Genomic DNA, 21,464 nt, shown 5'->3' on the forward strand with positions numbered 1-21,464 from the left:
TTGTCCTAAAGATACTAGTAGTTCTAGGATCAACTCTGTAAAGATCACAGAACCATATACATTGGAAGAATATGTAGTCAAACTCCTGCCCAGAGCAGGTCCAGCTAGATGAGGTTGCTCAGAGTCACGTCCAGTTTGGTTTGGGTATCTCCAAGGACTGTACAACCTCTGGAAAACTTGTGGTGGTGTTTAATCAGCCACATGGTGAAAAACTGCACCATAAAAATATTGCTGGACCTGTTTTTTCCTTTTGAGTGTTTTTCTTATGATTGTAACCCTATATTCTGCTTGGCATATTTTATCTCTGTCTTAGCCTACTTACTACCTGGAAACTCCCATAAAAACCACAAACATTTCAGTATTTAAAACAAGAAACCATTGCTTTCATGACTGCTCTCCTATTTTTTGATATTAAAGGCTTTTTGATTTTATACATGGAGCCTTCATTTTTTTGGTCCTCATCCTTCCAGGCAGAATACCATCTCTGAGTTTATTGTTAACAACACAACCAACTAAGAGTAAAGGCTTTCTCCAGGAAAAGGATAAGGACCCTGGAGCAGTGTATGCTATTTCTCTGGAAAACATCTCAGAAAAAATAGTAGTTTCATTATTGGAGAAGAAAGAAGATGGCACATTATTGCTTGCTTTATAAATTTTTGGCAGACTTAAGTGTATTTTTGACTATTTACACTTAGCAATGACACAGAGGTGAGATGAAATTCTCGAGACCGAACAACCCTCTGTGTTTCTCATATTTCTTTATTTGTTGCTTTAAATATAATGTGCTGCAAAATAACTTACATATTTCTTAAGTATGATTGTATAGTGCTAAAAATTCTTTATTTAACCCTGGTAGAAACTGAACATAAGACCTGCTAAAACAAGGAGCCTTGCAGCTGCAGTTGTTGGCATGATCTCTCCTGTGCTTTGAAGTGGCCTAACCACTCTTCCTGACCTGAACAGTCATAAAAAATGGAATAAATTGGTGAAGTATCAATTAGCAAAGAGCAAACCAAAGCTGCCTAGCTGCAAAACATTAGAGATTCAAAGACCTCCCATCCATGTAGCTATGCTAGCCAGGCCCCTGAAGAAATGCTGTGTGTACCAACCGAGACAGTTTTATCTTGGTTAAGTTACACCATGATGATTCCAGTGAAGCTATAGGTGTTGACTCATTCACAGTTGTGGTTTAAAGGTGGCACACTGATTGGTTCATAAGCTGCTACCCTAAGACATGGGCAATCTGTATCTGTATCACTGCTGAAATGGAACCTGCGTTGTTAGCATAAATTCACGCCCACAGTGATTGTCATTAACACATTAGGCTAAAGGCTGGGATGGATCAGAAGCACAGGATATTCTTGTAGAACCTTTGAGAGAGAAGCACAGCTGTTAGCTTGGTATGACAACATCACCCACTTTAATCCACCATGTAAGTAAACAGATTTTTTCATCAGCAAAGACAATGAACACTTAGAAGTTTTGTTGGCATCAGGGGTATTAAGGAGGGCACAAACAATTATTACAGGTTGGTGTATTGCAGTGAAGAAAATACCCTGCTCAGAAACACAGCCTTCCAGGGACAGTGACTCAAATATTCTCTCTGATTGTCACCCATGCTCGCACCTGATAGTTTATAGATCCAAGAAGCCACTATTTCTGACCTATGCACCTCTACTGATAAAAAAGAGGATCTTGCTTTACTTGTACAGTACACCCTCACCCCTGTGTTCCTGTTTGCTAAGAAGATGTGTGCAGAAAAAATGTGCAGGTATCGTACTCAGTTATTGTAAATGATGAGAGAACTTCCTGCTCAGTGGTAGGCAGAAGCTGAAAAGAGGATATCGCACTGGGAAAGTAATTTCTGAAGAGACTGGGGTAAGTATTCTCACTTCCTACCATTCCTAGCCTAGATATTGTAACTCTGAGAGCAACTAAATCTAAGGTAAAACATGTGGTGACTGCTTCAGAGAGCCTTGTTGTCAGGGCTAGAGGCTCCAACTCCAGGCACACCAGTCATTAAATTACATCCAGTACCTACTCCAGCAGAGTGGTACTAGCTACAGCTTTCCTTTTTATGCCTTATTTCCAGACTTTGGCCTGTTTATATATTATTTTCATCTGAGACACAAAGTTTGCAGTTGAAGCTGCTCTCAACTAAATTCAACACCACTGGCTTTTAAATCACCATGTTGCTTAAGTAGAATGAGATTTCCTTTTTAAAATTATGGCTCTGTGGCACACTGGCTGAGAGTCACCAACAGTGATTTGAGATGAATCCCAGCCTGTATTTCTAGGAGATTCCATTGAAACAATCATATAGACTACATCTCTAAACTTCTAAAAGCACTGTCTTTTAAAGGGAATTATTCAAAAAGCAATATAAAGAAAAGGTTGATTGTATTCGGGTACCAGAATGACTCAGTTCAGATTAATCTCTTGGCTCTCCTGGACTGCCTGTAAGTGCAAACAGACCTTTTCTTTCGAAAGGGAACTATAAACATACGCTGCATATCTGCAAGTAAAGAACTGACACATGGAAAACAAAGCAAAACAACTGAGAGACAAAATTAACACCAGGGGTTGGAATTACCTAAAACTGTGATCAAAGCAGTTTGATCTGGATGAGCAGTAGAAGAACAGGTATAACGTCCACTGTCATTTCTTCCTGCTGCTGAAGCGAACACATACTGGATGCGAATTGCTGAGAAGTTTGTTTGATATTCCAATCCTTCAAAGTAGCGATCCTGGTTTTCAACAGAGATTCACATTTAATCAGTAGATAGTGCCCAACCTATTTTAAAATACGCCCTGTCTTTTTACCTGCTCAACTTCTCTGTTTTCAAAAGACAGTTGTATTCTGAATTTGTAATTATGGTGGACAGCTCTGCATCTAATCAGCAATGGTTCTCCGACCTTAAGTAGTAGTTCAGGTAAAGGTGCTGCTTGTTTTTCATTTAAATCTACAAAACCAAAACACAGACACTGAAACAACTGTCACTTTGCCTGGAAAAATGCTCAGTTAGATCAACATTTTTTCTGCTAATGTGGTATAGATATTCACTTTTACATTGTAATGATAATTACCATAATTGTGAAATTAGTAACCTTCAGAGATTTAGATGTCTCAAAACAAATTTCGTCATGATTCACAATACACCTCTAGGGCAGAATGCATCATAGAGCTTACCTCAGGTTGGGTTTACTTAAAAAAACAGGCAAACAAACTGGAGTGCATATATTAATTAATAATTATATATAGACATATATGTTTGAGAACACTTTGAAGAGCTTTTCCATGCACACAGTCCTAAAAGCATGAACAAAAAGTCAATACATGTATAGCAAATGTGGAAAGGCAAGAAGCTTTTTACAGAGACGAGAGAGAGCTACTGGAATTAGGTTTTAAATGTGACAAAGCAATCATATTCACTGTTAGCTTTATTCCAGTGATTACAAACAAGTAGCTTAGACCAGAAATCATGCTCAGATGGTTAGTGCAACTAACTTCAGCTGCAGGATTGAGCTCACATGCAAGTAAACCTTAGAGGGAAGTTACCTATTGTGAAAAGGTTGGTGCATTCTCTGCCCAGGACATTAACTGCACAGCACCATATGTAAGTTTGAAATAATTCATGTTGCACCATCTGTATGCCATCTATTTCTCCAGTTTCTTCATGCCTTTTATAAGGGCAACTGCAATTACAAGCATAATTATTCATTGACTCATTTGGTTAACCTCAAGCAAATAAATCTGATAAACGTCCAAGCCATGAGAATATGCAAACAATAGTGGGAAAACTGGATCTTACATATTGAATAAAAAGGAACTAGGAAAGGTAAAGATAAGAAAAAAAAAATGTCACAGCCTAGGCAGAAATGTGGGCTGAAATGACCTGAATATGTTCAAACTGGTTCTTAGACAGGTAATGACGTGATTAAAATTCAGACAAGAGGGAAATCATACAGGCTGAGCTTTCACACCACATCTCTAATTTCCTGGCAGTGTGAGGTGCTGCAAATCCAATGGCCATTGTGAGATCCAGACCCTGAACGGCCATGCTGCAGAGAAAGGTATTATAGCCCCTGTTAATAGAATAAACCTTATATATTAATAGAATACGAAAAATTATTTAGGTCACAAAGTCATGATCCCTTGTCTTCTCAGCTCTAATAATACTCCAGGTGAAGCTCCCAGTGACCAGAAAAAGGGAAATATTGCATCATTTTTTAAAAGGGTAGAAAGGAAGACCTTGGGAACTGCCAACCTTTCAGCCTCACCTCTGTGCCTGGGAAGGTCACAGAACAGGGCCTGCTAGAAGTTCTGCTAAGGCACAGGGAGGTGATTTGAAACAGTCAGCATGGCTTTGCCAAGGGCAATCCTGCCTGATCAGCCTAGTGGTCTTCTATGACAGAGTGACATATCACTGGACAAGGGAATGGTGTCAGATGCCATCTGCTCCCCTCCCAATATCCTCCTCTCTAAATTGGACACGCAGATTTGATGGGTGCGCTGTTTGGTGAATGAGACTTTGGTTGGATGGTCACATTCAGAGTAGCGCTCAACGTCTTGGTGTCCGGTGGGCCCTCAGTGACAAGAGGTGTCCCTCAGGGCTCTGTACTGGAACCAGTACTAATATCTTCATCAACGACATAGACGGTGGGATCAGGTGTACTCTTAGCAAGTTTAGAGATGACACCAAGCTGTGTGGTAAATTTGACACATGTGAGGGAGGGGACAACATCCAGGGGGACCTGGAAAATCTCAAGAGGTGGGCCCATGGGAACATCATGAAGTTCAACAAAGCCAAGCACAAGGTGCTGCACCTAGGTCAGTGCAATCCCTGGTATCCCTCCAGGCTGGGGGTGAACAGACCTTGGGCAGCCCTGCTAAAAAGGACTTGGGAGAACTGGTGGATGAAAAGTTGGACATGATTCAGCCATGTGCACTTGCAGCCCAAAAAAACAATCATGTTGTGAGCTGCATCAACAGAAGTGTGGCCAGCAGGTGAAGGGAGGTGATTCTGCCCCCCTACTCCACTCTCATGAGATCCCACCTAGAGGATTGCACCCAGTTCTGCAGCCTTCAGCATAAGAAAGATGTGGACACATTGCATAGAGTCCAGAGAAGGCCACAAAGAAGTCTGGAGGGCTGGAGCACCACTCCTACGGAGACAGTCTAAGAGAGTTGGGATTGGTCAGCCTGGAGAAGTGAAGGCTCTGGGAAGACCTTACAGCTGCCTTCCAGTAATTAAAGGTTTATCAGCAACATCAGGAAAACTTTTTAGCAGGGCCTACTAAAATAGGACAAGAGGTAATGGTTTTTAACTTAAAGAGGGGAGATCTAGACTAGACACAAGGAATAGTTTTTTTATTATGAGGATGGTGAAGCACTGACACAGGTTGCTAGATAGGTGGCAAATGCCCCATGCTTGGAAACATTCAAGGTCATTTTGGCCAAGGCTCTGAGGAACCTGATCTCCTTGAAGATGTACCTGCATATTGCAGTGCACTTGGACTTCAAAGATGAGCTTTAAAGGTCCTTTCCAATCCAAAGTATTCTACTATTGTAAGATTAAAATTTAAAAACAGTGGGAAAAACTAGAGGGAAACAAGACGCCTTTGATTTGCTCTTGTGACATCAAAATATGAATCGGGAATTACATTTCTAAAGCCAAGAGCTGACAGTTTCCAAAAGAGCACAACAGTCAAAATTTCTAAGAAAAATATGTTGCAGCACTCCAAAAAGTGAATCACATGGACATAAGTTTTCAACCACCATGTGTGCCAAGCAGCAGAGCCCATCTCCAAAAATTCTGAATCAAAAGCTCTTCAGTTATCTCCCCAGCTCAGTAGGCACAGTATGCAGTGTAGAATCATAAAATAATTAAGTTTGGAGAAGACCTCTAAGATTATTGAGTCCAACCATCAACCTAACTCTGCCATGTTCACCACTAAACCAGGTCTCCAAGTACCACGCTACACGCTTTTTGAACACTTCCAGGGATGGTGACTCAATTGCTTCCTTGGGCAGCCTGTTCCAGGGCTTAGCAACCCTTTCAGTGTAGAAATTTTTCCTAATATACAATCTAAACCTCCTCCAGCACATCTTGAGGTAATTTCTTCTCACCCTGTCACTTTTTCTTCAGAAGATGGCAAATTTTCAGTCTAGAGATTCAACATGTATATAAACACACACATACCTCTTTTCAGGTGTTTTGCAGAATATCCATTCCACAGAGGGCTGGGGGTAGCTCTCAGATATGCACTCAATAGAATCTGATTTTTCCCTTTTCCTGAAGTAGGGTTTGGCTGGTTTTTCTGATAAAAATCATGCAAATGTTTAAGAAAGTTGAAATAATTTTGAAACAGTGTTTTGCTCATTTCGTAGTACATAAAGTTACAGAGCTGTGATTGGTTTCAGGAGTTTCAACACTGAGGGAACAGAAAATGATTCAGCCCTAGGCATGTTGTGGGTTGGTCTCATGAGCTTTTCAGGCTTGATTGCTAAAGGCACAGCTTGCCTGTACCAAAGCCCTGCCTCTATACGCCGGGGGATAATCCTGAGACTGATATTGAAAGGTAATTTGCTGTGGTTGCTATTCATTTCACTGGGCAGGAGCACCTGTGATTTTGAAATCACATCTTAAGCCCATCCTTTGGTGGAGTATCTGCTGAGACTACAAAGTCTGTACACCAAATGGGGTTTGCTCAGTCAGATCAGATACACGGTAGAGACACAAGGGGTGATAATGACTTCCGATAACCATCAAACTTCTCTACCCTGCATCTGTGACCCAGAGGGAAATGATTCCTAGACAATTCCCAGCACCCTGAACCTGTCAGGCACAGAACTGGGCTAGGAACAAAAAATTTAATGTATTAAAACTGTTAAAGATTTGACTCGAAAAGCCCTGAGTCCAGTTTTAAGTAATCTTTCAATAAAATTGCAGCTTCCACATGGAAAAGTGACATTTTCCTCAGTCATACTTCCATTACGGGCAAGGTGACGCGCTAAGGTGAAAGTAATACTCATGGCTTTGTAATTTCTTTCCTCATTTACCTCTTATAAGATGGGCCTAAGAGGTTGTTTTTACCTACAGAGATTCAGATCCCTGTTGAAGGATTCACATCTAGCCTGAAGGGTTTTATGAGAGATGTAATTATGACATTAGATTCACAGGAGCAAAAAGAAAGCAATCCAAGCAATTGATATGGAAAAGACCTTTACCGACATTGTTTCAAACTATTCTTGCTTGCACATGTAATAACACTTTTTACCTCTAAAGGCTAATTGATACAGAAATGACAATTCTTAATGAAAGGTTTAATACCTTGTCCCCTCAATGAAGCTGTTAAAATTATAATTGAGGCATGCAGTAAGCTTTCAAATAAAACAAGGAGAGATTGGAGGTGACTTTTCTGACACCAGAGAGAGAAAAAGAAGTTAAACAGAATAAATACTTTAAAAACAAATAAAGAGGGAAAAACAAATGTTGATTAGTCACAGTTTACTAAAATCAAGGCGAGTAATAGTGCTTGCTAGACCTGTATCTTGTAGGGTTTGCTAGTCTTTTAGCTGTTTGGATTGACGTTTTGCCTTCTGTTCTTTGAAATTTCTTTTTGCAGTTTTAAATTTTATCTTTAAATTTGTCCCTTTCCAGACAAAATAATATAGTCTTCCTATTCTGTTAAAAAATCATGTCACCATGTGTCTTTTTGGGGTTTTTTGAGATGTTTTTGGACACCCTAGTTAGAAACAGAAGCTTGCACTTTGTTGCAGCTCTTGCCTTTGCATCAGAGATGTCTCTTGTGTGAACCTTGAGAAAACTCTATCAAATCCGCTCCCACTGGGAGCCTTTCAAAAAGTTGCACCTTGCAGGTGCTCTGCCATGAGCATTTAACAGCAGCTAAAACCTCAGCTTCTTGGGTACGTTTGTGTTGAGCAGCTGCAGAACTGATGGGTTTTGCTTTAAAAGACAATGAACAAGTAAAAGCTGGCACTGAGAAGAAGGACCTTTCCTTTCCCATTTCCTCAGTGGGCCTCCTGCCACCCACAGAATCGTAAAAGGAAAAGCTGTGAGAGAAGCGAGAGAAGCAGGCATAGGTGGAAAAGCGGCAGTGGGTCAAAGTTGACCAGAATATAAAAGGGACATCTTGGTCTGGTCCAGATTACAACCCAGCTAGCAACACCAAGAATAACCAGGTTAAAATGAAAGCAAACAAATCTAGCACACGAGCCTTGAAAGCACAAAAAAAGCCACCCTCAATCTGTCCCTTTTGACACAGAGGGGAAATTCTCACAGGGCAGAAGAGAGCTTCTGCACATTTACATCTTTATTTGTTCATTTGCATGGTTTATTGACTAGAGAAAGCCGACTCTCACACAGTTTGTGGTTCAGTCTCCAAAGACAGCTCCAAGTGCTATGCTAATCTAGGAAGATGCTTGAAGTGCAGCACATGAAAGCTTCATTGCTTTGGCTGAACTTGAGCCTCTGCCCTTGAACCTAATGATGGAATGACCCCTTTCATGTAGATATACTTACTTCGGATGAGAACAGGCACAACCACTGTGTAATTGCCAGTTTTACTTGTCACCAAGAGGGTGTATTTTCCAGCTTGTCCTTCTTGTATTTGGGAAAAAGCCAAAGATGTAATATATCTATAAAACAGAAAGTAAAGTAGTATTTTTCATGCTAATATGAAGAACGTAATATGCAGCACACACAATTAAATGTTAGCTCTTTAGTGCTTACAAAATCCCTTCAAAGACACTGGTATTCATGATTTACAGAGTGCTCTTCAGCCTGAAATGCTTTCATCATGTGTCTTCCTACACAAGCAGCGCATAGGAACTTACAGCCACAGTACCACATGCTTAATGCTGAGGGTTGGAAGGATGGCCTTCCTGAGCTTAAGGTAGTTCAGGAGCTCCACAGCCAAATGCTTTACCTACAGTCTCATTCTACAAGCTTTGCATGAGGAGGCAATTATCCAGTCTCAGGTTCCTGTCCAGGTTTGGCTGTGAGAGTTAGAATGCTGTTGCTGTTGTTCTTGATCCTAAAAGTCACATAATTCTCCATGCCTCTGTTTCTTTGACTATAAAGTCACAATTTTTCCTCATGTGAGCATGGCAAAGTTCAAATTCATCAATGTCAGAGAGCGCCTGGAGACCCCCATGCATGATGCTATACAAATTAAAAGAACAAACTTGTTTTAAAATGTTCTTGGTTTTAAGATTCAGATGTGTACATTGATCTAAATGACAATCGGTAAGGTGCTGCTGGGTGACAAGAGTTAAGGATTAGGAGATTGAAAAAGATAATGCATAACATGAAATCAAACACAGGCAGTCACAGAAAACATTCAATTTGCATTCTAAAAGAAAAGATCTCTTAAAGGATCTTTGATCCAGTACATCCCTTAACTTACCTATTCTCTGCATCAAAAGAAAGTTTACAAGCTTTGCTCTTTTTAAAGAACCAGAAACATGAAATGATATTTGAAATGCTCATTGTTATTCTTAATTCAATATCTTCAAATATGTTGACTTCCACATTTTTAATTGTTTGGTAGATGTTCTCTGTTCCTTGAGAATTCAAGTAACACCCAAGATCTTCCAAAATACTAGAAACCTGCAATGCAGTAGGACAGACTGTTAGGTATTTATTCGCAGTTAGCTTTGTTTGTGGTTTTTTGCGTTCAAATATTTTTAAAGGATGCTCTTGTTTTCATTTCTACCATCAAACTTATTAATAAATATGTTGGATTCTACTGCATGAGGAAACTCTATAGGGTTCCTGTTGAATTAGTTAATTCTGTTCTCTAGACAGACACCACAGAACAATCATAGCCGGAGCCATGATAACTTCAGTTAGTGATACAGGTTATTCTTTACACCTAATTTTGTTTCCTTTTGCTTAGAACCATAGGGAGACACAGAACTATAATAAAACCTTTCTGTCTGCAACTTGGATGCAAAGGCAGGGTCAGAATCTTGGGTTTATTTTAGCATCTCACTGGTTGTCACTGCATCATCTGGCTAGACTGCTCCTCAGCTCCTTGGGGGCTATACTAGGTAAAGAACATTCAGGCTGGATGCCGTCATAGTTTTCATTTCCTCACCCCTGTGTACAGCTAAAGGAGAATTGCAAACAGAAAGAGAATCTTCCACAGTCATTCTGAAAGCCACCAATGGATTAATGGGTCTCTAAGATTAGCTGCAGCAAAAGGTGGCATGTAAGTAGCTCCTTCTGAAGAGGAACCCTAAATGTCTCCATTGCTTTGTTGGGTGAATTTTATCCAGTGTAAATTTATGAAAGGACAGAGTTGATTGCATCCCCGTTTTGCTTGGCTGGTTGGTTCTTTTCATGCCTTGCTCCTTTTTCCTTTCTCTTGACCTGAGAAGTACCTAGAAATAGCAGCCATATTTTGCCTTGTCAGATACATATCCTTGTCAGATACATATCCTTGTCAGATACAAGGACAGCACAGCTTTGGCTGCTACACCTTCATTTGTTATTTGAATTACTGATTTATTTGTTCAGGAATGAAAAAGATTTCATAAGACTTCCTTGAAAGAAGAATCCTTGGGAAATATTTTAACCACAAGTCTCAGCTGATTTATAATTCAGTTACACGTCACCTCCACCTGGCTTTCTGCCATTTTGAGTCAGAAGAGAAGAAAATAAAATTGTATGCAATTCATTGTGCAGCTTTGGTGTCTAAGCCAAGGTTTGGACCTGGCAGAGGTTTATGGGCTTTGGTGGTGGGAATAGAGGGTGGTGCAGCTTCCCTGTCAGTCCCAGCAGCTATGGCACACACACACACCTTGGCCTTGGAAATCTCCTCTTAAGGGCACATACTTTCATATATATTTTTACACTGATACATTGCCAGCAATATCCAGCAATATTCAGGCATGCTGATAAAAGACAGTATCAAGGTGTCAATTAAAAAGCCAGTTTTAGAGAAAACTGGTACTTAACTATCCACAGTTTCAAAGTATGAATTATGAGATCCCTCATGAGAGGGATCCCTCATGAGAGAATCCCTCTAACCTTCTGTAGCCATATTTGGCATAACCCTGGTTATTTTGACTGTTATGTCCTCACATTCTAAAGGTTTAGGGCGTTGTAAGTTCCTGGGAAGGTATTTCTGGAATGGACAGGAACATTTTATAAGCAGCTTGTTCTCTGTTATATCACCTTAGGAGATACTGATGTCTCTGGTGCTTCTGAACCTTCATCCTTCTGGCTGATAAACCCACACGTGATCTCAGATGTATTTTGAGTCATTGTAGAAGTGAAAGCAGCTGCTGTCATAACAAAAACTGCAAAACAGAAATAGAAAACATATGCAATAAAGTCTAGATCTCCACTCAGGGATAATAATTTTAGTTAAAATACAATAAAACTGTAGAAAGATTGCATCTTAAAAAAAATCCCACACTAAATATGCAGATACACCACAAAATTTTGCTAACTCTTCTGTGTATTGAAGCTGAGTGAAGCTCTATTTGGAGAACCTTTCAAAAGCATAGGTGATGCCTTGAAAGGCCACCTAAAAGTTAAAGTTAAAACCTAAGGCATCACAGGCAGATCACGATTTACAAGTATGTCTCATAATACTGCAGAAAATGTCTAAAACCAAAAGCTTCTATGTGTTTTAGAGTCTCCTTTAGAAACCATATTACCAAACACAGACTCTCTTTTGCACTTCCCTTCTGCATCCTTGTGTTGGAAAGGGCCCTGCAGCACCAAACCCTGCAGCACAGGTCAGTGTTCGCCCACTGTGAGGTGGAGGATGGTCATGCACAATGCCTCCCACAGAAGGCGAGGACGAGGAATGGGAGAATGGAGAACTGCCTGCTGTAGATCAGGTTTGAAAACTTCTAAGGAACCTGAAGGTGAACAAGTCCATGGGACCTGATGAGATGCATCTAGGAATCCTGAGAGAGCTAGCAGAGGAAGTGGCTAAGCCCCTTCCATCATATTGGAGAAGCTGTGTCAATCCTGTGAAGTTCCCACCAATAGGAAAAGGGAAAACATAAGTCCCATTTTCAAAGGGGGAAAATAAAAGACCTGAGGAACTACAGACCAGGCAGTCTCAGTGCCTGTCAAGATCATGGAGCAGATCCCCCCAGAAACTATGAGAAGGCACATGGAAAATAAGGAGGTGACTGGTGACAGACAATATGACTTCACTAAGGGCAAATGGCACCTGACAAATCTGGCAGCCTTCTACAACGGGGTTACAGCATTGGTGTGTGAGGGAAGAGCAACTGACATCATCTACCTGGACTCGTACAAAGAGCTGGACACTGTCCTGCACGACATCCTTGTCTCTAAACTGGAGAGACATGAATTTGACAGAGAGACCAATCGGTGGATAAGGAACTGGCTGGATAGTCAATGGCCTAATGTCCAAGTGGAGAGCAGTGATGAGTGGTATTTCTGAGGGGTCAGAATTGGGACCAATACGGTTTAACATCTTTATCTATGACACAGACAGTGGGATCAAGCGCACCCTCAGCAAGTCTGCTGATGACATCAAGCTGTGTGCTGCAGTCAACACACTGGAGAGAAGGGATGCCATCCAGAAGGACCTGGGCTGGCCTGAGGGGTGAATCTGGGGGAACCTCATGATGCTCAATAAGGCCAAGTGCAGGGTGCTGCACCCAGGTGAGGGCAATCCCAAGCACAAACCCAAGCTGAGTGGAACATGGATTGAAAGCAGCACTGGGCAGAAGGTCTCAGGAGTGTTGGTGGATGAGAAGCTCAACATGAGCTGGCAGTGTGCACCTGCAGCACAGAGAGCCAACTTCATCTGGGCTGCATCAAAAGCAGCATGGGCAGCAGGTCAAGGGAGGGGATTCTGACTCTCTACTCTGCTCTTGTGAGACCCCGCCTGGAGTGCTGTGTTCAGCTCCGGGGTACAGAAGGACATGGAGTCATTGGAGCATGTCCAGAGGAGGGCAAAAAAGATGATCAGAGGTCAGGAGGACCATTCCTATGGACACAGGCTGAGAGAGTTTGGGCTGTGCAGCCTGGAAAAGAGAAGGCTCTGGGGAGGCCTTTTAGCATCTTGCAGGCAGGTAGTGATAGCACAAGAGGGGATGGTTTAAACTGAAAGAGGGCAGGTTTAGATTAAATATTAGGAAGAAATTCTTCACTATGAGGGTGGTGAGGCATTGGATGAGGCTGCCCAGAACAGTTGCAAGTGCCCCAAGTAGCAGAAGTCCTTTATCCTTATGTATAAGGAGCTGTGTGGGAAAGCTTCTGATTCCTCAAAGGCATCATCTCTCCAGAATGCTTACTATAAGCCTTTCTGCAGGGACTACAGCTTGAAAGGTCACCTTTTAGCCTTAAAGGAGCTACAGTAGCCATGTACCCACCACTACACAAAATAGAAGTAAGACTGTACAACTGGCTGGGTAAAATGTGTCTCATTTCCACTAATTCCCTAAAGCCAGCTGTCAACAGTACAAATAAGCAGTGAATAATAAAATAACATCTTTCTCCTGGCAACCTGAAATATTTCTGCCTTCAGGCCTTGGCTTTTTGCTTTGTTTTCTTTTTTTACCCCCTCAGCTTCTGAGATGGTGGTACATAAAGCTAGAGTTGAAAGAAGGAAAAAAGGTAAATATATCACAATGTACTTGAAGGATGAAAGCGATGAGTCTCTTTCTGCAGGCAATGAAGGAGCAAAACTCGAAGTAGGAAGAAATGAGTAAGAGTTGCTGCCATCTCCTCCTTGCCATTTGTGTCTTCTGGAGCTGTCGGAGCTCTAAACTGGCAACACTTTGACAACCTCTTCTCCTTGGCAAATGTGGATTATGGCTGCGTCTTTCTCATTCAGGCATCCAACATACACTTCATTTAGGTTGCCACCTCTCCACAGCATGCACAGGCAATGGTCTGCTTTTGCAGATGTCTGAGTAAGACCCTGAGTGTTATTCCTAAGAAAGGCGAACGTGATTTCTTTGTGGAGACATGTATCTCCATTCATCGACAATAAAAATAGTAATAATGGCACTTCTTGAGACATGGAGTGCCAGAGGCAGCTGAAGGGCAGGTGTGTGTTAGGTATCTACACCAAGCATGCTGAATTCCTTCCATCAGTGCAACTCAGGTTTCTACCTCCCTCCCTAGCCTTTCACTAAGTCCTTCTCTGCTCAGCTTTCTCCACTTCTGTTGGTTTCTTGACTGATTTTGCTTTCACCCTTTTCAAAGCAGAGACCATTCACCTGGCTCACGGCTAGGGATTTAGCTGATGGAAACTCACCTACATAATACACCAGCAGAAATCACCTGAAAATATGACCTCAAAAGCACAACTCATTTGGCCTGCTGAGCATTCCCTTGCTTTAGGTTTCTGATTTGTGAATAATTTTAGCTTCTGATAGTACAAGCTAGGTCAGTGTATCCCAATGTGGCATTACTCCACTTTTTTGCTCATGTTGCCTTGTTAGAAGGATTCCTAAGGCCACAGCAGAAAAGGGAAGGGTGTATTTAAATACCAACAGGGAGAAGATTTGCAGCTAAAAGACAGCTGTAGCAACCAGACTGTGAGTGAGACATGCAAACGAAGTGTCTGATGTGCTGGAACTGCATCTGTAAAGGATGGTATGTGGGACTATATGCTGGAAGTAGTGAGCCCCCTGACACCCTCATGTGTAAGAGGAAATGTGACTCATTTTCCTGTAAACTGCAACAGCTTACCACTGCTGTGGTGTACCTTTATTCCTGTGAAATCCACGAAGGTTTTTACAGTAAGGAAGGATATTTTGAACCTGACCTAATTCCAGATGCTTTACAGTGAGAAACAGATGAGTAATATGATAGTAAGAAGTATTTACATGACATTGAGTGGCCTAAACTTGTGTAGGTCTTAAAAGACCTTGTGTAGGACAAAACAGAAAATCAGAGCATGAATGAGCCTTTCAGAACAAGTAAAATCAAGAAAAGAAATATTGGGAAAATGGTAATTCTCTAATTCGCTGTCTTGATCTTTAAGCTTCTAGCTGGCCTGTTCAGGGACTGCTGTTATGGTCTGCACATCAGTTGTCCTCCTGAAAACCCAAATTAAGAACTGCAGAGACTGAAAGCACTGGGTAAAGAATATCAAATATGTAGCATGCATAATCGTATTGCCTATTGCTGAACTAGAGTGAAGCTGCAATGAAAATAAATTACTGCCTCTGAACAATTTATGCCTGTTTGTTTATGCCTGCTTTCCATCTTCATTATCTTTTTATAGGTTATACAAAAATAAAGGCAGTAGGAGAAGTCTTGTTCTCACTGCAGCCAGACAAACGTCTAGTTGCCATAAACAGAGCCAAGCTTTCATCAAGATGTGTAGGCACATACTTGGGGAAATGGCTGTAAAAGGCAAAAAGGGAGCTTACGTGTTACAGTGCTGAGAAGAAAGGCCTGAGTCTGCTGGAGAGATACCAAACCAAGAAGCTCTGTTTAAGCTAGTTCAGCTATCAGATGAATGGAACTGCTTCCAAAATTTTATTTTCAAATGGGGGGTGCAAAAGATAGCCTTTGGAAAACTGGGAAAACCACTCCAAAATATGCTGAAAGTATGAGTTAATCTGAAAGACAATAGCTTGGGAACTGGAGAACTGTGGAAGATGAAAACCCTTCTCTTCATACCAAGGGATGCATCTTGTATTTGTGTTCAGCTCAGGGTGCTTAATATTTTATATAGCAGTCAGGCCTTTCCTAGACATAGAACAATCTCCCACTCCACTTTACAGCTCAGAAGATTTACATAAAGCAAACCATGATTTGGGTCTTATTTGGCTTCTGACTATTTCCCCTGGCTGTGACTCTGGATCAACTTTACAAAATTTTCTTCCTGATCAGGGGAGAACTGTTGTTATGTCTGTCATGAATTGCCAGAAACAAATCTTCAAAGTGGTGGCATGGATTAGCTTATTAATCATTCATTAACTCTTGAAACCTCCCCCTTTTGTATGTGGCAGCCTTTTTCTCAAATCACCTCCAAAGTGGTGGATCCTGAAGTGAGAATTGTACTCAATATAAATATAGTAATAATCAGAGGGAGGCAGGACAGGTAGAAAGAACTGATCTTAAATTAATTCCTATCTTTTAACCATATCTTATTTCTCTCCCATCAAACTTTTGTCCATCCCCATCTTTTTGCACAGCTTCCTTCCTCAGCATCTTCACCCTTTCAGCTTAAGTAACTCCCAGCTCAGAAAAATATGCACCTTGTGAGTTCATTCTCACATGGTGATGTGGCCAGAGGTGTTGCTCCATGTTTCGGAATAATAACCATGTTAGAACAAGGTTTAACAAGCAAGGTGGGTGACAAGATGCCACTGCTGCAGCTCGTGCTAATTGTGACCAGCTGTTGTGACACTGTCTGGGGTATGTCTGGGTCAGGAGCAGTCATTTACCTGGTCTTACCAGCTAATTGCAATAAATGTCATGGGAATTGATTTAATTATTCACAGCCGTGTTCAAGCATGATTGAGTTTTGAGGCGGAAAGAAGAGCTATAGAGTGTGATAGCTCTATGTGGAGGTTTAGAGGGAGGGGACAAGAATCTCTAGACTTGAATCACTGAGCAGGACAGCAGCGAGAAGAGTGGAGCAGGGGAGGTCGTGTGCTTTCAGAAAGTGCTCATTTCGGGTCTGTGTACTGAGTCAAAAACTAATAATGGGGACCAACACTGCTACTATACAACATCCTGGAATGTTACTGTCACCTGCCAGTCTCGTTTGCCACGGCCTTCAGCCCTTCACGCGGATTATTTTTCCACCTGCATCTGGCACCACCCCTTCCCCCGCCCCCCCAGCTCCTCTCCAATTTCTGCCACCCGCCTAGGCGCTGGCACTCCGCGCTGTTTGTCCCGGGACAGTGTCCGTGCGGGAGCCGCGACCTCGGACACGCAGCAGCGGCGGGGAGGCCCTCGGGGCGTGCGGGCGGCAGGGGGCGCTGCGGCCCCGCACAGCCCCGCGCATCCCGCGCATCCCGCGCATCCCGGTGCTCCTGCGGGACTGCCGCCGGGATACAGGCGCAGCGCCCACCCCTAACTCGCCCAGTTCTGGCTCCGGCGTGATTGCAGAGGAGATGCCCTGCTTTTTCATGCTCTTAGGGAACGAACCGTGACACAAAATTTCCTTGTAAATTTTTCCATGCATTAGTTAAATCGCTGATTACTGATTTTATTTTCTTACTTTTTTTTCCCATGGCGCCTCCAGCAAACATTTTCTGGTTTTCTATTGAAAGACAGAAAGCTTAAAAATACTTTTAAAAGCTGGGGAAGGGTCTGGAACATAGGTCTGATGAGGAGTGGCTAAAGGAGGTTAGCCTGGAGGAAAGAAGGCTCACCTTCTTGCTGCCTACAACTACCTTAAAGAAGGTATGGTGAGCTTGGGGATCAGCTCTTTCTCCCAGGTAACAAATCAGAGGATGAGAGGAAATGGACTCAAATTCCATCAAAGGAAGTTTAGATTGGATATCAGGAAAAATTTCTTCAGGAAAGAGTGGTCATTCATTGGAACAGGCTGCCCAGGGAAGTGGTTGAGTCACCATCCCTGGAGGTATTTAAAAGGTGTGCACTTTGGGACATGGTTTAGTGGTGGACTTGGCAGTGCTGGATCAATGCTTGGACTTGATGATCTTAGAGGTCTTGATTCTCTGATTTTGGAAAAAAAAATAGAAAAAAGTTTGGGTTTTCTTTTCATAAGAATAACTCATACAATAAGAACCTCTTTCTCAGAAGAACACCTTCATGTAGGTTGTGCCCCTGTTTATTTTAATGGTCTCAAAAGTGTTTCTTCAGAAGAGATATTAAACTAGAGCTTGTTGTCACAGTGGCTAAACAACCTTTGAGTTTGACTGCTCAGGCTGGTGCTCACAGGGAGCTCACTGAAATCCCTGCTGCTTTAGCCATATTTGGGCCATTCCAGTCACTTGTGATCCAGTTTGCAAAGAATAACTGGGACTGCTGAGGACACCTTTTTTTAGGAAGTGGCTGAAAAGTGGCTGAAAACACAATAAACCTCAGCTACCATGGCAACCTCTCTGAGGAAGAGCCTACATTGTGGCTGGTTCTTCTTCTGCTTCTTGTCCACATCTTCCGTGCTCTCAAGGGAGCTTCTTCTCAGCTCCCACATTACCTTTCCACTCCACTTAGTATGGTGAACAATGAGCCACATTAGGAGGTGTTTTGCCAGCAGACAGAGGTCCTTTTGCCTCTGCTCAGCACTGTCAAGGACACACCTGGAATCCTCTGTCAAGCTGTGGGCTCCTCAGTGTAAGAGAGACATGGACATACTGGAGAAAGTGCAGTGGAGGGCCACAAAGATGATTATGGGACAGGAACATCTCTCTTAGGAGGAAAGGCTGAGAGAACTGGGACTGTTCAACCCAGGGAAGAGAAGGCTCAGAGATATAAACACCTGAAGGGAGGGTGCAAAGAGGATGGATCCAGGCTCTTCTCAGTTGTGCCCAGTGACACAGAGGCAATGGGCACAGACTTTTCCACCATGTGGGTGACAAAATATGGACACACATTGCCCAGAGAGATGGTGGTCTCTACCCTCAGAAGTATTGAAATGCTGCCTGGACAGGGTCCTAAGCAGCTGGCTTTAGGTGGCCCTGCTTGAGCAGTGGGGTTGGATCAAATGACCTCCAGGGGTCCGTTCCTCAACCCTGCTGTGATTCAATGAACAACTGGACAATTTTGTGAGCAAAGAAGCACTGATGTGATGCCACCACAGAGGCCTCCCATGAATCAGAAAGTGGCATTGGGCTGTCCTTATTCTTGACTGTTCTCAAGAGGATGTTTGCTCATGGGAATGACATGCTTGTGGTATTAAGAAGGGGGATAGACAACCCTGAAGTAAGGTAAGCAGATACATCTCATCTAATGACATAAGTAAGTTTTCTTTAACTCTTTTATTTTTTTTAACTGCTCTGTGTTAAAGTACTCCAGTCTGACACACTCTAGCACATCTACTGACATCAGTGGAATCTTTAACTTCTTGCAGGCAAAGGCTACTTTAACTTAAGTTAAATAAAAGGTAAAGGTATAAGAGTCCTCACACATAATCAAGAAGAAGAAAAAGATCTGCCTGAAACAGAAATTAAAACAGAAGATGGAGATAAAGAACTGATACTTCTTGTCATTCTCGTATGGTAAAACTTCCCTTTTAAATGAAAACAAGTTTCTATAACTGACTAGATGATATTGTCCTTACTTTCCTGGAAGAGGGAATGAGGAGGGAACACAGAAGGCCGGAGTTGTACATGGAGGAAGAATGGACAGAAAGAGGGAGAGTGGGATAGAACAATTTTGCTGCAAATAAGAAAAGACAAAAATAAATCTAAGCTATCTGAAAAAAATCATAGTTGCTATTTGGTACTAAATACAGTAAAAATTAACAAAATAAATACTAGCTGTTCCTATTTGTGTTATTAGGAGGTTAGGGTTAAAAATAATTGCAATCCCAAACCAGTTGTACAAATGTAAAATCCAATATATTCCTTATTGAGCATATTGTAACAATAAATCACCTTTCAAACTAGCCCTCGTATCTCACACATTAGAAATCTCACCTACCCACAGAGGAGTAAATACTGTCTTACTTCTGCAACAGTAACAGAGCTAAATATCCAGGCAATAAGCTAGCTTTTCTGTCTGTTTGCCCTGCTCATTTTTTTCAGCCATTTTAAAGGAAGATTTTCAGAAAACCTAACTCAACCTAGTCATCTAAACCAGCTTCTCAGCTGAAATGTGAATTTCATGACATTAGAGGGATTTTGAAAGATACATTTTCAGAAGCCTGTGAACAAGAGGTGCTCCATGCTACATTGCTTTGGGGTCATTGTAGGAGGGGCTCCTGAAGCGGATGGTGCAGCAGGACAGGATGCCCACAGCTCTGCTCTGCTGACAAACCTGCCTCTGCTGAGCAGCCACAGCAGCAGCACCCACCCACCACTGGGCAGAGATGTGGGGGCAGCCCTGGAAGTCAGGCTGTACTTTGGGCATCTTCCTGCTTCTCAGCAGCTTGTAATATGGGTAACCAGAGGAATTCTCTGAAGAAAAAAAGGGGAAAAGCAAATGGCTCCAAACCTCAAAAGAAGTAAAACACCCATAGATTTACATCCATTGGAAATAACCATTTTCCTGCACAGTCTTTTCACCTTCAGGAATCTTCAGAATGATACCTTATCTTCTGATCCATGAAATATATGGTGATGGATTACCATAAATATGTGGTCTGCTGGGCCCAACAGTTTCCCTGAGTGAGCAGACCATGTACTGGCCTTATCCAGCATTCACAACCAGCTTGCACCCAAGTTTTTGCATGTTTTGGGAAAGAGACAAGATCAAACTTGATTCCCCCCGGGGTGCCCATTGATTTCACCTTCCTGCCAGTGGCAGGGCTCAGTGCCTGAACTTGCTCTGGAATGTTTGTCAGCTGTTTGGCTGGAGAGAAATCAGTGTATTGCTGGGAGATGAACAGATTGTGCAGGTGGCTGGGTCCCACACATTTCTGGGGTTGTCCTTAAAAAGAAGTGTGCTGGCTCATCTCATATTTTCCTCTGCCATGGAATGTAATGGACACTTGTATGCTCTGTGGGGGAGTTTTCAACAGTATTGCCCTATAATATTTGTTCAGTCAGACACACCATAATCTAATCCGCAGCTGGTCAGAATCTGAGTTTGCAGTCCTTGCTCATATAAAATTTCCTCTCATTTGCCAGCCACAGGGAGACCTTAGGCAGCTTCTCACATCTTCATTTCTCTCAGCTGCCCTGAAACTGGGTTTCATGAACATCTCTCAGTAAGAAGGGGTGCAATAAAAAAAAAGCAAGAAAGACTGGTTGTCAATGGAAAACTTCCTCTGATGAAAGGTCATCGAAAGTCTCTTTTAAAAAAATTTTCCAGTTTGTAAAACATGAAACTGTTACTGCCTCTGTTCCCAGGCCCCATCCATGTCCCCACCTCATCCACTAATGCAGGGCTAATTGTATGCTAGATAAAATTCCCTTTAGCCACCAACTCTTGCTTGGGATGACCAGAAGAATGTAAAATGAGAAACTGGAACAGTGCTTTTAATGTATATAGCTGTATTTACATATATATTGTATTGTATATATGGTTTTCTGGAGTTCTTGGGATTGAATTTCTTGCTGCTGGGGAGCATTTATTTCCAGCCAATAACACAGGCAAGATGTTTGTTCTTTCTTGAAACTTTTGCAGTTCTGAGCCTGTAATTTTAAGACCGACCCGCTGCCTTAAGTCTAAAGATATTGCGGAGATTTTCCTCCAGGTGTTATTATAGTTTAGCTTTCCTTTTCTGGTTAAGTGTTGCCATTTCTGATGACATTGGCTCATCATAGGGATACCATCTGTTGTCAGCACAATTTGTTACTCGGTCTTATCTCTAGACAACAGATTCTTAGAGGAAACACA

At 42.1% G+C, this 21,464-nt stretch overlaps 1 protein-coding gene across 2 annotated transcripts in view; it reads right to left on the reverse strand.

Annotated features, from left to right (window-relative positions):
• Positions 1-21,464, reverse strand: part of FLT3 (fms related receptor tyrosine kinase 3) — a 42,000-nt gene that overhangs the window by 19,053 nt on the left and 1,483 nt on the right. For both annotated transcript variants that reach the window (XM_048295597.1, XM_048295598.1), the window contains exons 2-8: positions 11,208-11,332; positions 9,433-9,635; positions 8,547-8,662; positions 6,204-6,321; positions 3,560-3,696; positions 2,824-2,963; positions 2,594-2,747 (exon numbers count right to left, since the gene is read on the reverse strand). In XM_048295597.1, coding sequence (XP_048151554.1) covers positions 2,594-2,747; positions 2,824-2,963; positions 3,560-3,696; positions 6,204-6,321; positions 8,547-8,662; positions 9,433-9,635; positions 11,208-11,332 — 993 coding nt within the window. The remainder of the gene's footprint in view (positions 1-2,593; positions 2,748-2,823; positions 2,964-3,559; positions 3,697-6,203; positions 6,322-8,546; positions 8,663-9,432; positions 9,636-11,207; positions 11,333-21,464) is intronic.

The sequence above is a fragment of the Corvus hawaiiensis genome, chromosome 2 (genome assembly GCF_020740725.1).
Source record: "Corvus hawaiiensis isolate bCorHaw1 chromosome 2, bCorHaw1.pri.cur, whole genome shotgun sequence".
Taxonomy (NCBI): Eukaryota; Metazoa; Chordata; class Aves; order Passeriformes; family Corvidae; genus Corvus; species Corvus hawaiiensis.